Consider the following 23862-nt stretch of genomic DNA (forward strand, 5'->3'; position numbering starts at 1 on the left):
TTCACTGGCTGAAAAACTTGATTTTCTGTCTGCATGGAGAAAAAAACAATAATGCACTTTTGTATTTATGTGCGTTGTCCTTTCTTGTAAATGTCATCAGTGAACAGCTTCCCCTCCCCTGCGCTTCTTTCTGCTTAGAATGTAAGTGGACTCAGTGCCGTCCGCTTGGTGCCATTGTCATTGTTGAGCCAAAGTTCTTTTAATCACACCGCTGCCCTCAACCCGCCGTGATTTACTAGCTCTCCCCATCCATGAGGCCTCTGCTCCAGCCAATTGCATTAAAGAGATAAATAACCAGACCAATAAAAGTGTTGTGAGCGGGCCGAATGGGTCCTGGAAAGCTCGCCGTCCATTTGGTGCTGTAAGCAACGGTGTGGGGGGGTGCGGTATCAGAGGAGGGGTGGGGCTTTTAGTGGAAGGTTTTTTAGGGGTGATATTGTGATTGGTGGTGGAGGTGATGTCATGTCATCCATCTCAGGGAGCCACTTCATTAGGCTAATGGAAGGGCTGGACCGCTCACTGTTCGTTCCTGTGCGTGAATGTGTGTGTGTGTGTGTGTGTTTGTCCTTCCACTGATGGCAGCTTCCAAGGCTAAAGTGGTTATGAAGGCTAAAGTGATTTTATTAGCCAGGCACATAGCCCATCACTGTGTATGGGCATAAGTATGTGTGTGTGTGTCCATGTGTGTGTCTGTACAGTCATAAGGCTGTACAGGTGCTATTTTAGGTGTGAGGAGAAAATACAGAAATAAACCCACCTTATTTTTTTAATGTTTCGACTGCAGTCACATTCCTTCAGTGACTTGCAAAAAACGTGAAGTGCAGGGAGAATACTCAGCAAACTTCAGAGTAACATCAATGAAGGACTTTGATTTGTCACTGACTTAAATTTGCACGTCACTTCAAATGTTCCTCTTGTGACGAGCGAAGAGGACAAAGGGAAATGCTCTTGGAATCTGCTGCACCGCCCGACCTCCTCCCTCTGCGTCTCGCTCTTCCTCTCCTCCTCTCTCTTTCCATCGCTTTCTGTTTGTCAGTTTTTCCGCCTGAAACCCACACGGGCTGCCGTCTGGACTTCTGCTGCGTTTACAGGACGCAATTCCTCTGATTCGAGTCCGTTTTAGCAATTTTTTTGATTTTTCAAATTCAAATTCAAATTCAAATTTTATTTGTCACGTACACAGTCATACACAGTACGATATGTAGTGAAATGCTTGGACAACTGCTCGTGACCTAAAGAGAACAAAAAAGGAAAGGCTATGAATAAGATAGGAAATAAATATGAAAATTAAAAAGGGTAAATTTAACTAGGAAGGAATAAAATATAAATTAAGGTTAAAAATGAAATAACTGTACAACACAAATTAGAATGAAGGGTAAATTTAACTGGGAAGAATAAGATAAAGATAAATATATAAATTAAAGTTGAAAATAAAATAACTGTACAACAAAATACACAATACACAATATAGAACTATATAAGAATGTATGAAGAAATCTAAATATAAATAAATATATACACAATAACAGCAGCTGTACAAGTATTAACCGGAAATGAAGAATATAGTGACCAGTGTTGTGCAAAAAAACAATGTGTGCAAAAACAATGTCCAGAAAGTCCAGTGTGTGTGTAAGAACCATATGTGTGGGTCAGTACTGTGTGGTGGTGTGATTGAGAGACCGTATCGCCTGCGGGAAGAAGCTCCTCCTCAGTCTCTCTGTGTTGGTCTTCAGGGAGCGGAATCGCTTTCCTGACCTCAACAGAGAGAACAGTCTGTTGTTGGGATGGCTGAGGTCCTTCACGATCTTCCTGGCCTTGGTCCAGCACCGCCTGCTGTAGATTGAGTGCAGGTCAGGGAGCTCGGAGCGGATGGTGCGCTCAGCTGACCGCACAACCCTCTGTAGAGCTCGTCTGTCCTGCATGGTGCTGTTCCCGAACCAGGTTAAGATGTTTCCCGCCAGGATGCTCTCTATGGTGCACGACTAAAAGTTCCTGAGCACCTTGGAGGGCAGTTGGAAGTCTCTCAAGCGTCTGAGGTGGTAGAGACGCTGTCGGGCCTTTTTCACGGTCATGGTCCTGATGTGACAGGACCATGACAGGTCCTGCGTGATGTGAACTCCGAGGTATTTGAAGCTGTCCACTCTCTCCACTGGGCACTCATTGATGACGGGGGTCTGGTAGTTCCTCTCCTGCTTAGTGCTGAAGTCCACTATCAGCTCCTTTGTCTTACTGACGTTTAGAAGGAGGTTGTTCCTCTGGCACCAGTTCTCCAGATTCCCAATCTCCTTCAGGTAGGCCGTCTCGTTGTTATCAGAGATCAGGCCCACCACGACGGTGTCGTCAGCAAACTTGATTATGGTGGTGGAGCTGGTAGTGGCCACACAGTCATATGTGTACAAAGAGTACAGCAGGGGGCTCAGAACACACCCCTGGGGGGCTCCAGTGCTGAGAGTGGTGGAGGCTGAGACATGTCCGCCCATCCTTACTGCCTGTGGTCTGCCAGTTAGGAAGTAGAGATGGCACGATACCACTTTTTTATGTCCGATACCGATACCGATATCATAAATTTGGATATCTGCCGATACCGATATGAATCCGATATAGTGTTTTTTAATCAACAAAACTGTTTTTTAAAATATCTTGCTGCATTTTGCAAGTCTGCAAGTTCATACTCAAGTTTAAAACAACAACTACACTAAAGCTATTCTGTTATACCTGTATACAAAAAAAATATTTCATAGTTCAGCAATACTGATCAATCTAATAAACTTAGACCTACACCATCCTCCCTATTCTGGTATTTTAAAGAGTACTTAGCGTAAATATTAAGCAACCTAACTAATAGGGTTCCAACTCCCAGCAACAACAAAAATAAATAAATAAAAAATAGGGAACCACCCCTCACGCTCCACCTCATGATGCTTAATCAACGTAATCAACCTTAATTTGATGCAGTGTGAAAAAAAATGCACAGAAATCAATTATTTTTCAAGAAATATTAAATAGATTCAACATCTTTCTTCAACAAAATTGCAGACTGCACAGATGGTACCTTCCCAAAGGAAAATGTACTATAGCTTACTAGGGTATATATTAGACTTAATAGTCACTATATACAGTAATTGACTTCTATTCATTTTACATCAAATTAAAACTTTGGGTGTCAGATAATTATTTATTAAAAGCTAGACATTTTAAATGAGAATAAGAAAGAAAAGTATGTCTTTGTGCCCCCTTTTCCCAGTTAATGCCCTATCGGCCCCCCTGGCTAAACTTTGCTAGATCCGCCCCTGCACAGTTACCAGCCGTCAGCTACGTAGAAAAAGATCCTGGTGTAGAAAGTAATATTAAATAAATTGTAACAACAGCTGATCAAGCTTAAACGTGCTGCTGTTGTTCAGCCGCTGGTTTCCTCTTTCTGGCGCAAAGTGGGCCAAAAACAAACAAAAGAGACTCACAACAGAAAAGCCGATCAGCTGATCATTTAAGCAGTTTCACGATTGAAGTAGCAGCAGGAGAGCGAGAGGCAGTCGCTTGTTAAGCTTAACGCAGGAATGCTTTACAAACATTCAGAGATGGACTTACACACTTGCTTTACTTCTCTCGGGGATAACTTTGTCGGAGATGAAATGCCAGGTTGCTAGCGAAGCTCCAAATGCTATCCAGACCACCGACAGGTCCCGCATGCCACAGCTGCTCTATCACGTGATGCATACTGCTCCGACGTTCTGAGGCGAGTTACGGCGTGTTGCAAGTTTTGTGAGGTGCTTTCGTGATATTTAATGGATCGGATTACATTTTTTATTTTTCTCCGATATCCGATCCAGTAATTTAGGTCAGTATCGGACCGATACCGATACGTAATATCGGATCGGTCCATCTCTATTAGGAAGTTGGAGATCCACTGACACATAGATGAGCTGAGTCCCAGATGCTCCAGCTTGGTGGTGAGTGTGGAGGGAATTATGGTGTTAAATGCAGAGCTGTAGTCTATGAAGAGCATTTTAACATAATTCCCCCTTCTAGTGTCCAAGTGAGTGAGTGCCGGGACCCGTCTTTGAATTGTTTTGTAACAACCAGGGGCTTGCTCCATCATCTGAACTGTCCTTTCCCACTGAAATAAATATCTCTCATCTTCTTTTTTCTGTTAAATAGTTAAATAGATGTTTAATGGTTGGCCTTGATGTGGGTCTGGCGAGTCTGTTCTTTTCATGCCTTTAAAGTTGAGATGAATTCAGTTTGTTACAGAACAAATTCAGTTTAAATTGATCAAAAGCAGCAGCACCTTAGAAAACTCTTTCAGCTTCCCTTCCCTTTTGTGTCTGTGTGTGTGTATGTGGCTCTTATCCTTAGACATAAACCACGAGACATAAACATAGGATTGTATTAATCTGTTTATTCACAGTGTTTATAGACTATAATATGAGGTTAAATGTAATACTTGTGCATCCAGATTTTCACCATGGAGGTGTTAACGGAAAGGAGTAGCCACACTGTTCCCGAGCTGTGCAGTATGTTTTATTCAATAGCTTAGTAGTTCTCAAAGAAAGTAAATCTTTAAAAAAATGATCGGCTAAAGCATATGCTCTCTGCACCCATTAAGATGTGTAAATGAGAGGAAGGGAAGGCAGGTAGCCCTAGCAAGGCGCTTGTATCCCCCACATATAGACACCTGCTACCAGAGCAAAAGTGCACGAGCCAAGCTGTTTGCTATTAATATTAATTCCTCCAGTATTCTGAAAGTCATCAGCCACCCTGAATAGGAATTAAACTATTCCCTTTTGTTTGTATATTTTTTGCACCATGATTAATTTAACTTCTCTGCATGCTGAGATGTAAGGAATGCGTGGTGTTGTGACCTCCACAGATGTATAAATGCGCGGGGACATGTTTTTAAATTGTGGGCAAACACTCCACTCCTTAAAAAGGGTGAATCCATCCATATTCTTCTGTATTTTTTTATTTAATTTATTCAATTGTAGTCTGTTTTTAATTGTTATCAGGCAATTAAACTGATATTATTTATCTTTGCTAATTAATAATGATTTCTTTAATGTCAGTTTTTCAGTAGTTTGTGTAATATTAAATATTTATAAATGTATCATAGCTGATTAGAAACAGCTATTTTATTCTGAAAATATTTATTCTTTATTCTGAAAATGATTTCTTACCAGTTTATTATTGCTTCTATTATTTTAGTATTTGAGAATGAAATTATTTTTAAAGAGATTGTTAGTATTATTCATCTATATTTAAAGTCATTATGGGGTGGCTGATAACCATGTAAAATAGCCATAAACTATATATATTCTTTGCATTAAAATTAAAATTTTAAATCAAATAAATACTTTTTTATTTTATTTATTTAGTACGTCATTTTTAAACACTGTTTATATACCTATTGTAAAGATGCTGCAGAGATTTAGATTTGTTTTTTAATTCTGCTAATATGTATCACACAAATTAAAAAAAAATAATTTGACATTGCAACCATTGTTGCACTAATCTAATGGCAAAAGCATCATAAAATGTAACATTAATAAAAATTAGCAACATTGTTATTATTTTATTTTCATAATAAAATCATTATTAACTAAACTTTAGATATGAATAATTGATTATTTATTAACAGTAGCCATTATAAAGTCTTTCTTTTATCTATATATAAGCTACGCCAAATTCCTGTGGGCTCAGACTCTATAGTACACATTCAGTTTCTCTGTGTACGTATGTTATGTGCTTACTCCTGTTTAAGTGGCCTTTGCATTTCAAAGCGCAGTGCGTGTTTGGCTTGTGTCCGGGTGTTCGCACTGCACACTGCGGTGGCCTTTAACGCCTGTCCCTGGTGCAGATCGATTTTGTGCCTAGCCAGCAGCCCGCTGCTAACCTTGAGGTAAGTTGGCGTAATGAGATCACATCTGACGGCATTGACTCACACCTGACAGCACTGACACTCAGCTCCCAGCCAGGGAGCGACACAGACGGGCAGAGTGGGAAAGGGTAGGTCCTTTGTGGTCGGCTATACTGTTAAAAGCTTTGTTTTGTTCTATAAAACCTATTGCAGTTTATGAAACCTTTCACTGGAGACGGAAGCTGGGTGAACATGTCCGTGGTCCACAATCATTTACTATAAAATCTCTGTGGAAGATGTTGAAAAGAACGGCAGGTACGTTTGGCATTCTTCTTCCACGAGAAAGCCAAATTTTCAGGATCGACCTCTGTATTATTGAAGCCTGAGCCGCCGCAGCCTCTTAGAGTTCAGTACAGTTGAATTCAGAGTGTAGCTTTGCTGCTGCTCTGTGGGATTTGTCTGTAGGCGGTGCTGGGTTATGTATGACCCACTGTCTAACCAGACTCGTGGTAAAAAGCATATTTTCTGGCCCAGATTAAAACCTCAGCAAGCCAACAGGGATCACTTATGCGCCTAAAACAATGTGAAATTTGATCTAAAAAGAATTAAAACATATACTGCCCATCAGTGTAATGTACCTGCACACATATTATGGGATGGCTCTTTCCTTTAAACCTGTGATAAGCATGCTGGGGCTGATTTCGAGATGCATGTATCAAGCTAAAATTGGATACGATGAGCCTGGGATAACCATTATCTGAGTGGTGGTAATTGAAACAATAATGGACATGATAACAGCTTGGCAAATAGCATTGATCCATCATCTAAGATGAGCCCTCTTTGTGCATTAAAAGCATGACTAAATGGTGCAAACTGATATTGCTCTCGGTCATGGCTAGGTCGTGTGGGCTAATTGAAAAAGAAATGAGTAAAATGAGGGTTTTGTGATGTGTGGAAGTGCGATGAGCCTCTCACCTTGCCTCGCTCGGGCTTTCAATCCCTCGCACAACCTGGGATTAGCCGAAGACACGGCATGATTTTGGCGGAAGCGTGGAATTGGAATTCAGTTTCTGTATATCCACGCACAGATGTAGTCTACTAAGCCAGTGGGACCCAGATCAATAGGAATCTAACAGTTTTAGCACCTGAGCAGCTCAGGAGCATCCTCGGCTGGTTACGTCTTAGTCTCGGCCTTGTCTACACACTCCTCCGGCGTTACTTTCCGGGCTGCAACCTGACCTTGACACGTTTTCTCATCTGCCTGCTTTGCTGCTTTGCTGATGTCCAACTTTCACAGGGTTAAAGTGGTACTCTGCTTCACCTAGCCTATAGATTGAGCACTGCTGGGCTGGGTGAACACATGGAAAATGAGATCGCTGACCTACAGCAAAGGTTAGACTTCAGTAAGCACGAGCACTCAGATGAGGGCCGGTGCAGGAGCCGGGGCTTTAATAAACTACTGCTGACCATAAGCCTATTGTTTTACGTCTCTCCTCTGGATATCTGTGCATGTGTGTGTTTGCGTGTGTGTATGTGTTTAATGTAATGCCACTGGAGCTGCAGCCCTCATTGGGGCTAGCTGTGTTAAGCTGAAATGTTATTATTGATTACACACAGAGGTTGTGATGGAAAAGCAACAGCCAGGGAATGAGCCCAGCTCCAGGTGCGTGCATGTTTATGTTTATGTATGCGTGCGTGCGTGCGTGTGTGTGTGTAGGTGGATGTATATGTGAGCCACAGCTATGCTGTCCATCAGCCTAGCCTAATCCATTGTGGTGGTGGGGGGGACAATGGCACAGTGAGAGGGGAAGAACAGTATTTGAGGGTGAGGTGGTGTTTGTTGTATTTTTGAACATCCTGTGAGCCTTTCTTAGATTTTGCAAGTATATATTTTTAAGAAAGGACCCTTTTCCTACTTGCTCTCTAGCTCTTTCTGTCCTTGTCACATGTAATCACTTAAAAATGCTTATGTCATCTACACGCACATGCAGTAAACTCATAAAACTACATACAGTACTTAGAATTACACATATAAGAGCATATACAAGCCCCTTTTCACTCTGTCTTTCTGCCTTTCCTTCACAGACACCTGTGGTTACACACACACTAGCATACGTTCACTCTCTCTCACACACACACACACACATCAAGTCTCACACTCTCCACCACAGTCCCTTTATGCGAGGCCTGCCTGGCACCCAACTGTGAGGCACTTTTAATTAGAGCCCTGCTGTTAAGCACAGACCTCCTCCAATGGTCCCATCCACTTCCCATCACCTCCTTCCTCCAACCCACACACCCTCCATTGCACACAGACCGCCGCTGTGCTCTCTTCACTCCTTGTCCTTTGAGACCTGAAGGCGTTAAACACTGTACCCAGAAGGCAAAGAAAATGCACGACCCCTTTCTCTAGCCCTTTTTAAGCTCAAATTCTGTAAACAGTCACATTAAACTGCGACTATATAACTATGAAAGAACAATTACAAACATTGATGGTTTTTAAAAAAATTGAATTTCATGGAATTTACTCTGTTCTGTTTGGTTTTGTTTCTGAATGAAAACGCTCTTTAGTCTGCCTGAAAAAATGGACTTCGAGTGCTATCGGGTTTGTGAGCAGGAAAGATATGCAACACATGCACTCTTGTAACACAGTCAGCTGTGCAGCAATGCTCAAAATATTCCTGGAACTCAAGCTGCTCCATCACACTCATAACCTGCATTCTTCCATTTCCCTTTTTCAGCAAGGCCAAAGCCCTTCAGAGGAAATTTTAAAAAAAAAAGAAGAAGAAGAAGGAAAGAAAAACAAGTCTCTCACATTCATTGAGTCTCTTCAGCATCTGGCTGCTATGATCAAAGGGCTATTGTGTTGGGGGGTCTGTTCTCTAAGCTGCTTTCATTAGGAACCTTCATAACCAGGCGTAAGTTGATTAGAAACAAAGCAGGTGGGATGATGCTACGTTGAGCCAGCACTGGAATTTCGAGCTAAACTTCCCAAAGCCTTTGCATTGTGTGTGTCACTCAGTCCCTGGCAGCAGAGGGGAGAAGGGGATTATAACCTCACAGCATACACATAATGCACACTAACCTCAGTCAGAAATCTTTGGGCTGGGTAAGAGCACAGCTCTGTTACAGCTTCAGAGGGAAAAATGAAGCAATAAGGAGGTCTGCTTATAACCCATTAGACCCAGTTTGCCAGCAGTAAATATGCCTCGAAAGGCCGCTGTCTGTACATTTGGAGGTAATTCGGAGAAACAGCGAGCGCTGCCTCCATCTGTGACAGCTCGTCTTCAGCTTGATGTGGGAAGACAGGTTGTTTAGGACCGTGGGGATTGAGGGATGAAGAAAGACCAGGGTGTGAGAGGAGGAGGAGGTGGAGGAGGAGGAGGAAGGCTGCAGCTGTTGTTGTGTGTAGTTTAGATTTGGTCTGCTGTGGGTTGGCAGAAATCACAGCAGAGCCAGAGAGGCATCGACAGATATATAGATAGATAGATAATTTCACCTCTTCCTTCCAGCTTCCTCACCTCGCTTTATGTGCTAAAGGCCCCCTTTAAACCCGGGGATTTAGCATAAAAGGCAGAAACAAAGCGGCGTCTCCAAGCCACCTTGCGTTTCCTCCTCCTCCACCTTCTGTGTAGCAAATGTCGCTGCACCGAGAATCCTCCGCTGTCTGCCTCTGTATCGACCTTTCGTCTTCCTCAGAGGAACATAGAGCCGGCTCCTGCTAGGGCCCTTTTCCTTCTGTTCATGGGGTGGGAGTTTTTTTTTATTATGATTGTTTTTAAAGATTTTTTTTCCCCTCGCTCTCCCTCTGTCTCGCTCTTTGCCCAGGGTTGCGGATATTGCCAAAAGGAGAGAGGAAAGAAGAAGAAAAAAAAGCAGGGAGGGGAGAGAAGGGGAAAAAAAGCAAGAGTAGAAAGAGAAGTTATTTTGCTGAAGGACATTTGCAGAGGCTGCTTTTAACACCCTCACCCCTCCTCTCCTTCCTCACTCCTTTTCCTCCATCCCTGCTTAAACACACTTCTCCCCTTTCTGCTCTTTAAATATTGAGAATCGCTGAAAATTCTTCTGCTCTCTGCCTTTAGATGCTACTGGCCTCCCAACAGCTCACCAGGCGAGATGTGTTTGGATGGGCTGAAAGGCCCCAGATTGCACAACCTCTCTGCCCCAACTCCAGGCCCCAGGAAACTGGTCGGAGCTCCGCTGGTTCCCAAGCTGCACCTCTTCCCCGACTCCCTGTGTTCTCTGTCTGAAGGCCAAGCTCCCCCTCTGGGCTGGCTTTGGCTGCTCATTTCCACAGTAACAGGGGGCAACTCTCCACAGACTTGGCTTTGTAACCTACACCAACATGCTTTTGTGCAAACACACACACACACGCAGCTGAAGCAGACTGCAAGTTTGTAAGAGTCACCGTACTCATTACCTCTCACTGCCCAGCTTACACACATCTCTGATTTTCTTTCACTGGCTGCATTATAGATGCTATTTAAAACTTTGCTAACTAGTAGGGTGCGGACGCCTGTGTTGTGGGCCGCTCCAAAATGAACCACTGCCTGAGTTTTGATGTGAATAAGAGCTTTTCTCGAATGATGCATTCCTCAGCGTATGCGACTATTGTAGTTGTTGTATCTCTAAAAGGAAAACAGTAAATAGCTGCTAAATAAAGCCAAAGCTGTAAAAATCTTAAGTGTATCTGGGCTAACTGTTGGTCAAAGCACAGCTGGAAACCAACCCCCCACATATCAAAAAGCGAGAGCTGCAGACTGAGATCATAGACATGTTACTGCTTAACAGTCCACTTTATGGGACTGGCTGTCTTTGTGTTTTAATGAGGAGGCCATGGACGAGTGGAAAGGAGAGGAGAAAGATGGAGGGGTGGTGAGGGTTGGTGGGGTTGTAAGGGAAGATGAGTGATTAGAAAAGACTGAGAAAGAATAAAGGATGGAGTGTTTGGAAGAGGTTATCGTGAGGTTTAGTGTCCCCTTTCTCTCTCCACGTCTAATTAGGAGTGAAAGAAGGGGTTGCCGGGTCCTCCTTTAAGTGCTGCTTTTAATTTTTCACATCACATCCTGATGATTCTCTTCTCTTCTCAAATCTCTCTAAAGTCAAATGACCGGTTTGTTTTTCTTTGTTTTATTTTATAGCCTCCAGAAATAAAATCTACACTCTTTCTTCAGGATATGTTAGTTGAGCAGGGCCTTAAATTGGCAACAAACTTGGACGTGTGTGTGTGTGTGTGTGTGTGTGTGTGTGTGTGTGTGTGTGTGTGTGTGTGTGTGTGTGTGTGTGTGTGTGTGTGTGTGTGTGTGTGTGTCATTCCTCTGAAAAGTGTTTTGAGCCTCCGGTGCACTGGCATGAGATTGGCAGTTTGCTGTGTGCTGATAAAGTCAACGTGTGTGTGTGTGTGTGTGTGTGTGTGTGTGTGTGTGTGTGTGTGTGTGTGTGTGTGTGTGTGTGTGTGTGCGCGCGCATTTAAGTGTGCCTGCTGGTGAAAAGGAAGGAGGAAGGAGGAAGGAGGAGTGCAGCCTGGACACCTCAGGAATGTTTTCCTGATAACAAGTTCTTCCTGCGCTGTGTGCTCGGCTGTTGTAATTTTATGTGTTTTACTGCAGTGTGTGTGTGTGTGTGTGTGTGTGTGTGTGTGTGTGTGTGTGTGTGTGTGTGTGTGATAGTGGAGGGCAGGTTTCACTGCTTTTCAGTTAGCCACAAGTTTATTTTTAATCACAGTGGAGTATGCAAACATGCAGCCAAAGCGTAGCATTAAAGGAGTCCAGTTGGGTCAAAGAGATGTAGATTTTTTCATCGTGCAGTGAACGAGTTTTAATTACATACAGATGTACGTCCACAGCTGTGGAATTTATTTAAATTCAGTAAACCAAAGACTCCAGGTCAGTTACAATCCCAGTTCAGCTAATGTCATTTTGAGCATTACCTGCAAGCCTCTTTGCAACCCACTGTGTCCGACATCCCAGAATAAAGCCGTGATCCACAACTATAAACTGCAGGGGTCCTAACTGAAATGCAGAGGATCAGCTCCTTTGTGTGTTTTTGAGGATTTTTACTGTCTCAGATTTTACTCCAAATCAAAATCACACAATCACATCAGTGAAAGAAGATAACAGCACAAACACACACACACACACCGAGCACATTCCTACCTTTGGAGCATGACTCCAGATCACTGCTCATGCCTCATGTGCACCGGCGCGTGCTCTGTGCAGCAGCAGAGCACACACTACCTCGTGCGTCCTCTCCGCCGCTCTCCCCTCCGCAGGCCGCCTCATTAAACTTTCAGCTGAAAACTCTTTTTGCCGTTTGGTCCCAACTGGCCTCGGCATAAGAGGAGTAAATTAAATTCAGTCTGTCCACTGGGTTTGAAGTCAGATGGAAGGATGGCATTTGCCGACTCGGTCTGCAGTCTCAAAGCAATGCGCTGTGGCCACAGGTGGTGCTTTGTGAGCCCTGACATCAGCCTCACAGTCTGAAATGACCCGGGCGCTCCTAGAATATACGCCATCTTTGTTTTGTTTCTCCTCATTCTGTCTGGTTTATGTCTTTGCTCGTCCCCTAGAAAATCTCGGAGATGGCATCGACTACGACCAGTTGGAGAAAGAGGACATTGGCAAACTGATCAACGAGACTCTCCAGATCTTTGAGCGCTACGGAGGACCGGACGCCTATATAAACATCAAATACATGATCCCCACCTATCAGTCCTGCCTGACGAACTAAGGAGAGAGGAAGGGGCTTTCAGCCATGTCCACGTCTTTAAGATTTAATTTACAGCGGCATGTTTAAAGTGCTATCAGTTTGTTGTTCTGTTCCCGTTTCTTTAGTGATTTATTTAGACAGCTGATGGAAAGTCCTCGGTGCATACTGACGTTTGTTTCAAAGCCTCTTTTAAAATGTATGAAAACATTAAAAATTCTGTTGCATCTAAGTAAATCATCCCGCAGAATCTATTTTTTCGCCTTTCAAACACTTATGTTGCTGTTGAAGCGTTGGCCATCTTGGATTTATGTCGGCTAAAGAAGATGCCAATGTACAGCGACAAGACTTACGCTGGCGTCCACAGCTCCAGCAGCAGCTGTCTCCGAAGCACGTGTGTATTTATGATATTTCGAAATATAAATATAAAGTATTTTATATCTCCAGATCTGAAAGCCGTTATCGCTTCACCACAAAGGTTTCCTTTGAAAAGCTGATAATACTGTTTGAGATATAGAAAAGATTGGTTTCAGTAACGCAGAAACTGCGGAGGGGTTTGGGGTTGTTTTTTTTTTCTTTTTTGTATCGTATTGTACTACTGCACTCATTCTGTCACTAACCCAGCTGGAGACGCAGCCTGTCTGAACGTGCATTTATGTTGGATATTTGAACTCAAATACCCCACAGTGATCTTAGGGAACACTTGGTGTGTATGCGGGCTTATTTGTTGGTGTTTGTGCATGACAACACGCCTGCCTCGTTGTTTATCCGGACCAGCCAGTAACTCAGTAACCAGCTCTCTGTTCTCACACTGAGTGAAGCTCCCCTCTCTCGCTCTCTATCCTCTGCTGTAAACTTCTTCACAGACGCAGCAGAGGTTTTAGCAGCCATATTTCAGCACGCACATGCACATACACTCACTGACACATATATATATACAACACTGCGACCCATGGGGGAAAACACAGCGTAATTGATTTCTGAAACTCGCAAGGACACTTGCGCCATCTCTTATTGTAAGTCATGTCTCCAGCGAAAGCAGCTTTACAGGCCTGCGGAGGAATCTATTCTCAAGCAGAAGACAGGTTCATATTGCTCATATTTCAACCTCAGCACATCCTGAAAGGAACGTTACTGAATAGGTGTTCCACACTGCTGAACTCAAGTCGAGCTGCTCCTGCCTCGTGCTTGATCTGTGAAGTGAAAGACGTAAGGTAGTGCGGAGAGGTCCCATTTCGAGACAAAGCACATATTTCACCTTAATAACTGCAGCTGTATAGCAAAACAAAGATAGCAACGGTATAGCCACTTGACTACTTTTTAAAGGGGTGCGTTGTGGAGGGGGTGGGGGGCATACAATTTCACCCGTGTTCTCACTTAATGAGCATATCGAACTCTGAATAGCCTGCAGTTCTGTCGAACTGTATCAGTGACGCCCCGCTGTCCCGCTTCACCTGTCCAATTTTACTGAGCCACAGGCTAGCAGCTGGCCAGCAAAGAGCTTAGAGATAAAGAGAACTAGAAGAAAAGGACAAAGTGAAACAGGGCGAACAATTTTGTTAAGCTTTTTTTCAAATCTTGGTTTTAGAAATGGGACTTCTCTCCCTTGTTCACCACCGCCCCCTCCCATCTTTGAACACCGTGTCATGCAAGCGATATTATACGGATCACTTTGCTTTGTCACACTTAAAGGGCCAGGCAATGTGATTTTTTTTCCAATTAGGTCACATCACAGGCGCTAATCGAACTCATCGGGAAGAAAGGGGACAGTGTGGAAAGGAACGCTTGAGAATATGGTTTCAAAAAGAAGATCAATTCAGAGTGAGCCTAACCATAACTTCTACTCTCCTAAACCCCTTTCACCCCCAACCGATAGCTGCAGGAGGTTTCTTCCTCTTAAAAGGGTGTTTTTCGTTCCCACATTTGCCAAGTGCTTGCTCATAGGGGGCCGTCTAATTGTTGGGATTTTCTGTCTATTCTTGAAGAGTTTTACCTTGCATATAAAGCACCTCGAGGTGACTGCTGGTATGATTTTAATTTTTGCAAAAATGACCTTCAAAGCAAGTAATTTCAGCAGATAATGTCCGTATGCAGATTCATGGATTTCTTGAGCTTTTGGTCTACAGCTACATATTTTTAAAGGTGTTAGATGATATGAAATATGAAGAAAATCTTATATATATTTTTATGTTCCACCTTCAGTTACTTTGATACAGTAGCATCTGCTGTGATCCTTACACCTATGAGGAGATCTCACAAGTGTTACCTTTATTTTGATACCAGGATGGTTAACACAGAGTTTGCAATTGCACAGAAACACTCAATTTATCTTCATAGGTTAAATCTAACCCCAAACTAACCTTAAATCATACTTCCACCTTAAAAATCGAATCATCTCCTTGCTTTTCCCCACAATGTGAACGTGTAAACATATTTACACCCCCACAATCCGAGTAACACAACCAAACGAACACACGCAGTAATGGCAACCCAACGCCAAGCAGCTACACTGCTGTAATTGCTCATGCAAGTAATAGAGTGAAGTGCGAAATGAACAGGAATGAAGGCAGCCATTGAGGTTATTTGCTCTATCAAAAGCATCGCCGCATGGCTGGTTCAGACCTACAGGCCAGAAAGACATGCATGACATTACCCGAATTCTTTCCCCCCCACCTTATCTCTCGTCCTGTTCTCAGACACGGAAAAACAAAACAAAACACAGCGGCAACAAATTTAGCACGGAGCTGAAATGATCCTGATCATAATATGCTGACCCTTCTCCCCTCAGTCATAATGAGCAATTGATCATCTTATGACTGCAGGTGCACCAACATTCACAAAGAAATAAATTGCCACCCATTCGGTGCATTTCCTCCAGTCATAGAGCGCAGGTTACAACAATCTGCTCCTCTTCCTTACAGCAGATACTATCTGCCGCTGATAGAGCCACATTATTATTTTCAGTTGAGCGGATTTCCGAGTTGTTTTGTTGCTCTCCTTTGGTATTCCTTGTCTATTTTGAAAGATTTTGCTGATAGCTCGTGGAGTCAGTGGTATTAATCTAACGTGTTACTTAACGACCTCACACCAACCATCCTGTTGTTGTTAACAGAGATAGCTGCAGAGATAGAGGGGGAAATCTGCTGATTCTGTTTGAATCATGGTTAGATGTGTTTATCCCAGTTTCTGCACAAGTCTAACACCCTTCTGACTGCATTTTGGAAAAACATCGTACTGCTCACTGGCATGTTTTTTATAGGTTTGTGCTGTTTTAAGGTGTCACAAACCCAACATTAACCATTCCTGCACACTTACCTTTGTCCTTAGTGGGGATGAAAACCACAAATTCCTCTGAACCACTGTTAATTTTGACAGTAAATTTTGATTTAGCTTTAATCACAGTCTTTTGAACAAAACACCATTTAGTTTAGTCTAATTTTAGTTGACAAAATCATAAGATTATTGTAGGTGAAGTTTGTGTTTTTCCCAGTGAGAGTTGCTTCGCATGTTTTAAAAAGTGTCTTATTTTTCTAGACATCAAATACAAAATGTGTCCATATATCTGCTTGTCTCGTCTTCCAAAGTGTTGTCGTGTTTTCATGAGAAACTAATTCATGAAAGCTAATTGTATAGGTCCAGCATCAATCAAACATCCCTTACAAACTTACCCCGACTTTCTACACTGGGACAGAACCACATAGTGTCAAAGCAACAATGTCGTCCAGCTGCGTTGTTACGTTGCAGGCTCTAGGTTGACTCCAGTAAGTCACATGTTACTGGAATGGCTTTCTCTAATCCAGGATCTCTCCTGATGGCCACTCTCTGTTACAGCTCAACTTCACGGGTCAACCATAGATGGTGTGGGGCCCACAGCCACTCGCTCCGCTCCAAGGTTTATTATTAGCTTAGCAAGCTCAGCCACTCACAACAGCTGCCGCCGCCGTGCAGCTACTCCCACCGAGGAGCACGCGCGAGCTATTTCACTGTCGGAAACACTTCGGTACGCCGACATGGGACCATACATACAGAGACGTCATCCAGCCACACAGATCAACACAGTTGACTACTCAGTCAAGTGAGTAGGTGCGTGTCTAGCTCGCACCCCAGCAGCAGCAGGATGAGACGCTTCTCTCAGAATGAACAGTGACGTCGTGAGAGCCGGCTCCACAGAGCTCAAGTTTGTCCTTGTGCATCTCCGTCTCGCCACATCATAGTGGTGGCAGGCCAACAAAGGCTTTTATACTGCAGTGAGCTGCGCAACAAAAGCTACACAAACACGCTGATAGCGTTTTGTTGACGGAGAGGAAAAAAAGGAGATTGAGAAAAGGCTGAGGAAGGAAGAGGAAGGGAACAATTATGAAGAGGAAAAGGCACCATGACAATGCCTGTGCTGTCTGTTTGAGAGAGAGAGAGAGCACGCTGAATAAAGAGGAGGACAGGGAGATTGGTTGCACCTGAGCTCGGAGACAGACGGGCAGCCTGAGATGAATCCAGCGCGCAGAGAAATGAAGGGAAAGAGAGGCTGTGTGGGCCACGTCGAGATGGATGAATGGAGGGAAGGGGGATGTTGTGTCACCTGGTAGAGAGAGCTGTCTAGCTCCAGCCAGACCTGAGATTTAGGAGCAGTCAGCTGCAGAAAAGAGAAATAAGAGACCGAAGAAGAAACCACTTGTTTGTCTGTTTTTTCCCCCCTTCGCAAGTGAAAAACAGAGGAGAATTGAGGCGACAACTGCCACTTAACAACATCACCACGCTCCCTTATCTGAACAAACAAGCTGAATGCGAATGTCCCACTTTGTGTGCAACATCTCCGCGTGTTGGAAATCAAATAATTCAGCCATGTGGGTCACACTTAATATGATAAAAAGCTGTGTTGTGGTGATGCATGCAGTAATGTAGCCCTGTGCACACTGAAGGATTGATTAAGCACTCGGGAAGTCTTCATCTGTCTTCCTCTTTATCACTTCCTTCCTCTTTTCATCTGGTCCCTTTTTTTTCTGATGTCCTGTCTCTCTTACTGCAGTGTTATAGTCTCAAAAGGCAGATTGTTAGAACCGGCAATGAAGGGATTGTGCTGTGCAACAGAAATAAATGCCCCCCGGGGAATGATTCGTCTTGTTCTCGTCTGCCTGGCAGACTCCGTTGCTCATCCGGGCAGCTACTGAGCATGTGCGAGACAGGACAGCACAATGGTTTATCTATCTGCCTCTCCATGTGCCAGGTGTCTAATTCACAGGCTTAATTCAAGAGTGGAGAAATAATGTAAACACTTTAAAGCTCAAATTCTGTTTCCCTCTCGCAGCTCTCCACAAAACTCCCCTTAAATATGAATAAAAATATGCTAAAAACTCACATCCTGATTGAAGTGTTCAAGGGTTCAAGGTTCAAGGTTCTTTATTTGTCACATGCATAGTTATACAAGTATAACACACAGTGAAATGTAGCCTGACACGCTCCTCAACATGTGCAAAAAAATTGGGGGGGGGGGGGGGGGTGTAGAGGGAGAACATATATATATATGTATATAGTGATTCTCTTACCAGTGCTCATGATTGCCAGTGTGATCCTGTGTGTTTGCGCATGTGTTTATATCCCAGACCACACCACGGGATCGATCCTTCTCTTTGCAGATGTGATCAATGAGGATTCTCTGCCTCTCTCCCCTCCGTTACTATCCGTCTCCCACTTTCTCTGTTCATCTTTCTCCTCTTCCTCTCCTACAGGTCTTATCACTCACAAACACTCATTTCTTTTCCCTGCTACGGTTTGGCAGGTGCAAACAAACAGGCAAAAAAGCAAGTAAACAAATACAGGCATCTTCGGGAGGAGCGGCAACGAGTCCACGCTGTTAACAATTGGTACGGACAGATGAAGCATCAGCTGGACTTCTTTAAGCTGCGCTCACACCGGTGTGATCTCAACGAGGAATGAAACGAGGAGCGGGCGGCCTGCGAAACATATCCTCCGGCCTGTACAAGTGCCTCATCCTGCAAAATGGTAAAGAGTGGTTTTTGTGTGTCTGATTGATGATCAGCAGGTTCAAGGTGGGAGTTTGGAGGCGATGCTTTCCCATCCACAGCCCACTATCACGAGTAGTTCCAGCTGTCCTACACCTCTCTCCCTCCCTTTCTCTGTCTGAGTGACAACAGGCGAGCCAACAGGCATTTCCATCACCAGATTGCCAAACCACTGGACCATCTACGCTACAACACCCAAGGTGACCTTTAACAAAATAGAAAATAGTGTATAGCTGAAGGGGGGTGGTGGGGGTAAGAAGGGGCTGTGGAAACACACAAGAGCTTGAATGTTGCAGTGTCAGATTGAATTGTGATAGATTTTTTTTTCCTCATGCTGCCCCATGCTTTAGCACTTCAGCAGCTGGCTTTTCTTTCTTTAGCACATGGATATTTTCCTGGTCTGGTTTCCTGTCCATGAATTCTGCAACCACTTAGAGAGCACAAATCTAAGTCTGCTAAGTTTCAAAACATGCATTTTGCCCTTTACTAACCTTATAACGTGTTGAGTAGGCAGGCGTCAAATATAACGTGATGTATAGAGGTCTCTGACCCCATCGCTCGCATCTGTAATAGATCACAGGGCGACATGCAGTCGAGGTATTTCGAGCTAGAAATTCACACAAATGAGACCGCACTCACACCAGTCTAGCTAAGTGTATATATATATATATATATAGAAACCACTCCAAAGCACCAGGGTTTATATTTGTAGATTAGAGGAATCATTGTAAACTGTTCTGAAAGTTTATATGAGTTTCCTCTTTAGATATACTCCGAAAGCTGCTGAGAGCAACTATTAGTAAAGAATAAACAAGAATGAAACAAGCAAAGGGAAAGGCCCTTCAAGCATGAATGACATTATACTTTGTGAATTCATTTCCTACTGATGTGCGAAGTGACTGACTGACAGTCCACTGTTATGTGTCATCGACTGTAGATAGAAGATGAATGCAGCCACCATGTCATTACACATTGATTTGGCATTTGGCCAGCGCCATTTCAGTTGAAATGGGACGTGACCATGTTTGGAAAAGAAGACTGAGCCAAAGCTAATGCTAGCTAGCTAGCTAGCTTGGCTATGAGTGATTCCCTGTGATATTAATGACATGATAGTTTTGGATAGGGAAAGGCACTTAAAATGTACTTATCAGAGAAAAACAGCAGCTGATTCCTTAAAATGTCCTTCTTTATCTGGTCTGTCATTTATTTTAATCCAAAAGGGGACATAATTCCCAAAATTAGCATCTTTCGCAATAGTCAAAGTTGGGGTCTTCGTTTTTTAATGTCTTCTTATTTGCAGCCACAGACAGTATAAAAAATGGATGTAACCATGATGTCGTCAGCCACTGGTCTCTCAAGTTGAAGCCTCAAGTTGAACATTTCGAAATGTGAATGGAAAGAGTGGGTCTGTCTGTGAAACTCATTGGCTAACAACTTGTGATTGGCAACTTTCATTTTATTCAGTTTGACCCAAAATAAGCGGCTGAGCCCATAAACCTAGCGGGAAAGCTTTTACAGAGTCACGACAGAAAGAAAACTGGTGCTCCAAAGCCTTCTACTGGGGGTTTACATTCACGTGACCATGTGACGTTGACTTGTCGGCCATTTTGGATCTAAAAATCATACAGGTTCAAGTGACTAAGGCCCCCAGTCACGAAGGCCAAGACACTGGTCCACAACCATCTGGGAAATTGCAATTAATTTCAAGAGGTAGAAACCTCTGCCAATATAATTTTTCCCTAGCAACCACTGGCTCCATCACATCGAATATGGCGGACAACCCTTGAGCAATGTGCGCATGATGTCACATAGGAACAGAGGTCTTTTTGCAACCACATCTGCTGGGCTTTAGATAGACTGCAGCTTGTCATATCCATATTTTGTACCATCTATGACTCCAACATGCAGGGTCACCCCCTGTTGGTCATTAGAAGGATATCGGGCTTATTCATTACTTTCACAATGGCTTCACTTTTTCAGAGCTAAGAGGGCTTCTTGTTTTTTAACTATAGTGTATGCTGTGTGCTTCAGTGAATGCATTTTTAATATTACACGAAACTAAAAAGATGATGTAAATTAACAGAACAGTTTTAATGCAACCGGTGCTGCTGTTCACTTATTATACTGTCAGGAAAAATTGAGTCTGATGAGCATTAAGAATTCTGACAGATGGCAGAGATGTTTAGCAGCACTGGAAACACATTTTAGTAGCAAAATGGCTGTTCAAACCAGTATTTTCAGTGATGCTGCCCCAATTTAATCATTAATGTAACTCTCCACCATTGAAATATTTTTTCATAATAAATTATGGCTGTATTTTTGGAAGAATTGTCCAGAAAAAGTCAAATTACCTCTCAGCTTCTCAAAGTTAAGAACTACTTTTACTGCTAAAATGCAGTTTTTAATTACTCTGTCCAGAAATGTTTGGAGCTTCTCCTAACAATAGGCGATAGGAGCTACTGAGAGGTAAACACAGATACAGTTAAATATCAACATATGTGGCAATATTGACATTTAAAATAAGTGCCTACAAAGCAGTTTAGAGGTTGTAAATTGATTGACCTTTGCAAATCTTTACAGACCACTAAAGTATACCTAGAGGGGAAGTTCATTATTAGCCTGTCATCTGAACATGCCCCACCTTTGCTTCACTTACACTCGCTTACTCTTTGTCCATTGTATCTCCAATGCTTACATCAGGTGATTATTTGAAGACAAAAAAAAATACTGAATGGACACTGTTTAGTACCACCAAGCACAAACAAGTGTGAGGGAAACAATGCACAAGGAAGAATAGTGCATTTGTCATGTCACGCCTATGATACAAGTTAAAATGAATAATAGGGGCATTATGCGTTTCTCTGTATGTGCTGTGGTTGCTAGAAGGACATTTATTTCTTTCTCGTTGTGCTCACACCTTCCTCAAAATGTAAATGACCCAGATTCTGCCAGCAGTTTCTCCCCACAGTCCCCAAACTAGCAAGTCGGTAGAAAAAGAGAGAGATGTTGTACTTGTTTGTATGTATGCGTGTTATCAGAGCCCGTGGGTCTCTCTCTGTTCGCCTCCTCCAGAGCTGCAGTCTTTATCGCAGACAGCCTTGCCTCGACAGAGTCACCAGCTCTGACTCGCTTTCCCGTGGCTGTGGCCCCCGAGGCAAGCCGTGAAAAGCTGCAGGGGCCCTACCGAGGGCTCGATTGTTTCCAGCAGCATACTTTCATTCGAGAACCCAAGGTGCTCTCAAAGCTCATTGTGAGGGAGCTAACAGCCTCTCTTCAAAAGGGCCTAAACGCATGTTCATTAATTATCTGGATCCTTGTTAATTGGATTAATTGTTGAATAGAAACCGTGTTATTAAAAATGACGAAAACACAAGGGCAGGGGGAGCAAAAGGGGGGGGATTAATATCGTTTCTGTTTACTCTCGGGCTGTCAGAAGACACAAGCATGCATGGGCACACACACACACACACACACACACACACACTTACGTATGCTATTGCTGCGTCTCGCTCAGTTCTTCTAACTCTCTGTTGCTGTTTCACACACGTATATACTCACGCACACACACAGGGCGTATGTGACCCATCTCAGAAGAATGAGCGCTAGGCAAGGTGCAAATTACCATGCACACCGTTGGTGATAAGAACTAAGCCCATTTTCAAAGCTCAGAATAAATGCCAGATTCTTTTTGATGCTAGAAGACTATGACTTTTTCCATCGCTTATATTCAAAGAATAAGGCAGGAGGGGGGAAAAAAGAGAAACATAAAGTCAACACCGTGAACAATTTAGCTATCTCCAAGTCACATGAAAATTGGGTTTCTCGTTCCTCTGCCTATCTGCTTAGTCTTATCCGCTGAAATCACTTATCAGCGTTTGACTTCAAGGGATGTTTTATCATCTGGGGTTTAAGATAGCCCTGTGATAATGCAGACCATTTGGACGATGGGACTAATATTACATATCCTGTATAATTGGTGGCAGTGTAAGTGACGAGCCTTTATGCAAAAGCGTTACTATCTGAATTTCCCTGGTCACTGGTTGAAATTATGATCAAATAGTTAATTCCAGACACTTCAAGTATAGAGTTTTAGATCGTAAAGTCCTTTTGATGTATAATAGGTAGTTCAAAAACAATCTGAAGCAGGATTTTGTCTCTTCTGAGCTCAGTTTGTCTGACCGGAAGCTCAGTAATTATAGCAGTAATGTATGTAGCTATATCCAAGAATGTGTTGCACCGGTTGTTAAGGCAATCATACCTGTCCTCCTGCTTTGACAGGAAGCCTTCTGTGGCATGCTCTTCTCCTAACTGCCCTCATCTAGGGCTGAACGGCTGGTTGCACGCGTTTTTCTTTTGGTTTTGAGCAGGCATTTTGGATGTAGCCCTGATGTCATACTCAACGACCTAATATTGTATAGGTTCCCTCTTTGTTACACCAGAACAGGCGAAGAAATTTAAAACGTTCCTTTTTGATGAAACGTATAGTTAGGCTGGATCAGGTGACGGTGAACCCTCCCTTAGTTACACTGCAATTGGCCTAGGCTGCTGGGAACTTCACATGAAGCACTGATTGATTCTTTTTCACTCTCTGTGTTTTATTTACCTCTCTGCATTTAATTATGAGGTATTATTAATCTCTGACTCTTGTCCACGGTGTGTCTTTTGTCTTGTGTCCTTCCCCACGCGCTCAACAGGTCGCAGTAGATGGCTGCCCCTCCCTGAGCCTGGTTCTACCAGAGGTGTCTTCCTGTTAAAAGGCAGTTTTTCCTTCCCACTGTCGCCAAGTGCTCGCTCATGGAGTGTTGTCTTATTGTTGGGGGTTTCTCTGTATTGTTGCTAGGTCTGTAACCTGAAACGTAAAGGGCCTTAAGGGAACTGTTGTTGTGATTTGGCGCTATTATAAATAAAATTGAAAAACACATCAGGGTATGGACACCAGTCCTTTGGGGTCCTGACACTGGCAGACAGGCAGATTCTGTGGAACCTATGAGTTTTACAGTTGAGCCTCTGTGGATCCTGAATTGGATTTGAATGTGTGTGCACACTATCCTGCTAAGGGAGCCCACCGTTAGCAGATGGAATTGCAGTGGGACCGGTGGGTGCATTTGTTATGTATCAAAGAAAGATCCACGTGATTGCAACCAAGGTTTCCCAAGAGAACGTTGCACTACAGTGAGATGCTCAATGCTATCTGCTTCACATCTCAGTGGCTTTAATGATTTGGCTGATTGGTATGTTATGAGTGGCATATGTTTTTTGAGCTAATAATACTGCGGGACAATGTTAGTC

The 23862-nt window shown here is 43.2% G+C and overlaps 1 protein-coding gene across 5 annotated transcripts in view; it reads left to right on the forward strand.

Moving 5' to 3' along the window:
• pacrg (PARK2 co-regulated) overlaps positions 1-12788 on the forward strand; it is a 154900-nt gene extending 142112 nt beyond the window's left edge. For 4 of the 5 annotated variants that reach the window (XM_080294082.1, XM_080294084.1, XM_080294083.1 and 1 more), the window contains one exon: positions 12420-12788. In XM_080294082.1, coding sequence (XP_080150208.1) covers positions 12420-12580 — 161 coding nt within the window. In that variant the 3' untranslated portion in view covers positions 12581-12788. Of the gene's footprint in view, positions 1-9933; positions 10531-12419 lie in introns of those variants that run through there. The other variant, XM_080294086.1, reaches the window with a different exon arrangement.
• Positions 12789-23862: the final 11074 nt, after the last annotated feature.

This window comes from Astatotilapia calliptera, chromosome 19 (genome assembly GCF_964374335.1).
Source record: "Astatotilapia calliptera chromosome 19, fAstCal68.1, whole genome shotgun sequence".
Lineage (NCBI taxonomy): Eukaryota > Metazoa > Chordata > Actinopteri > Cichliformes > Cichlidae > Astatotilapia > Astatotilapia calliptera.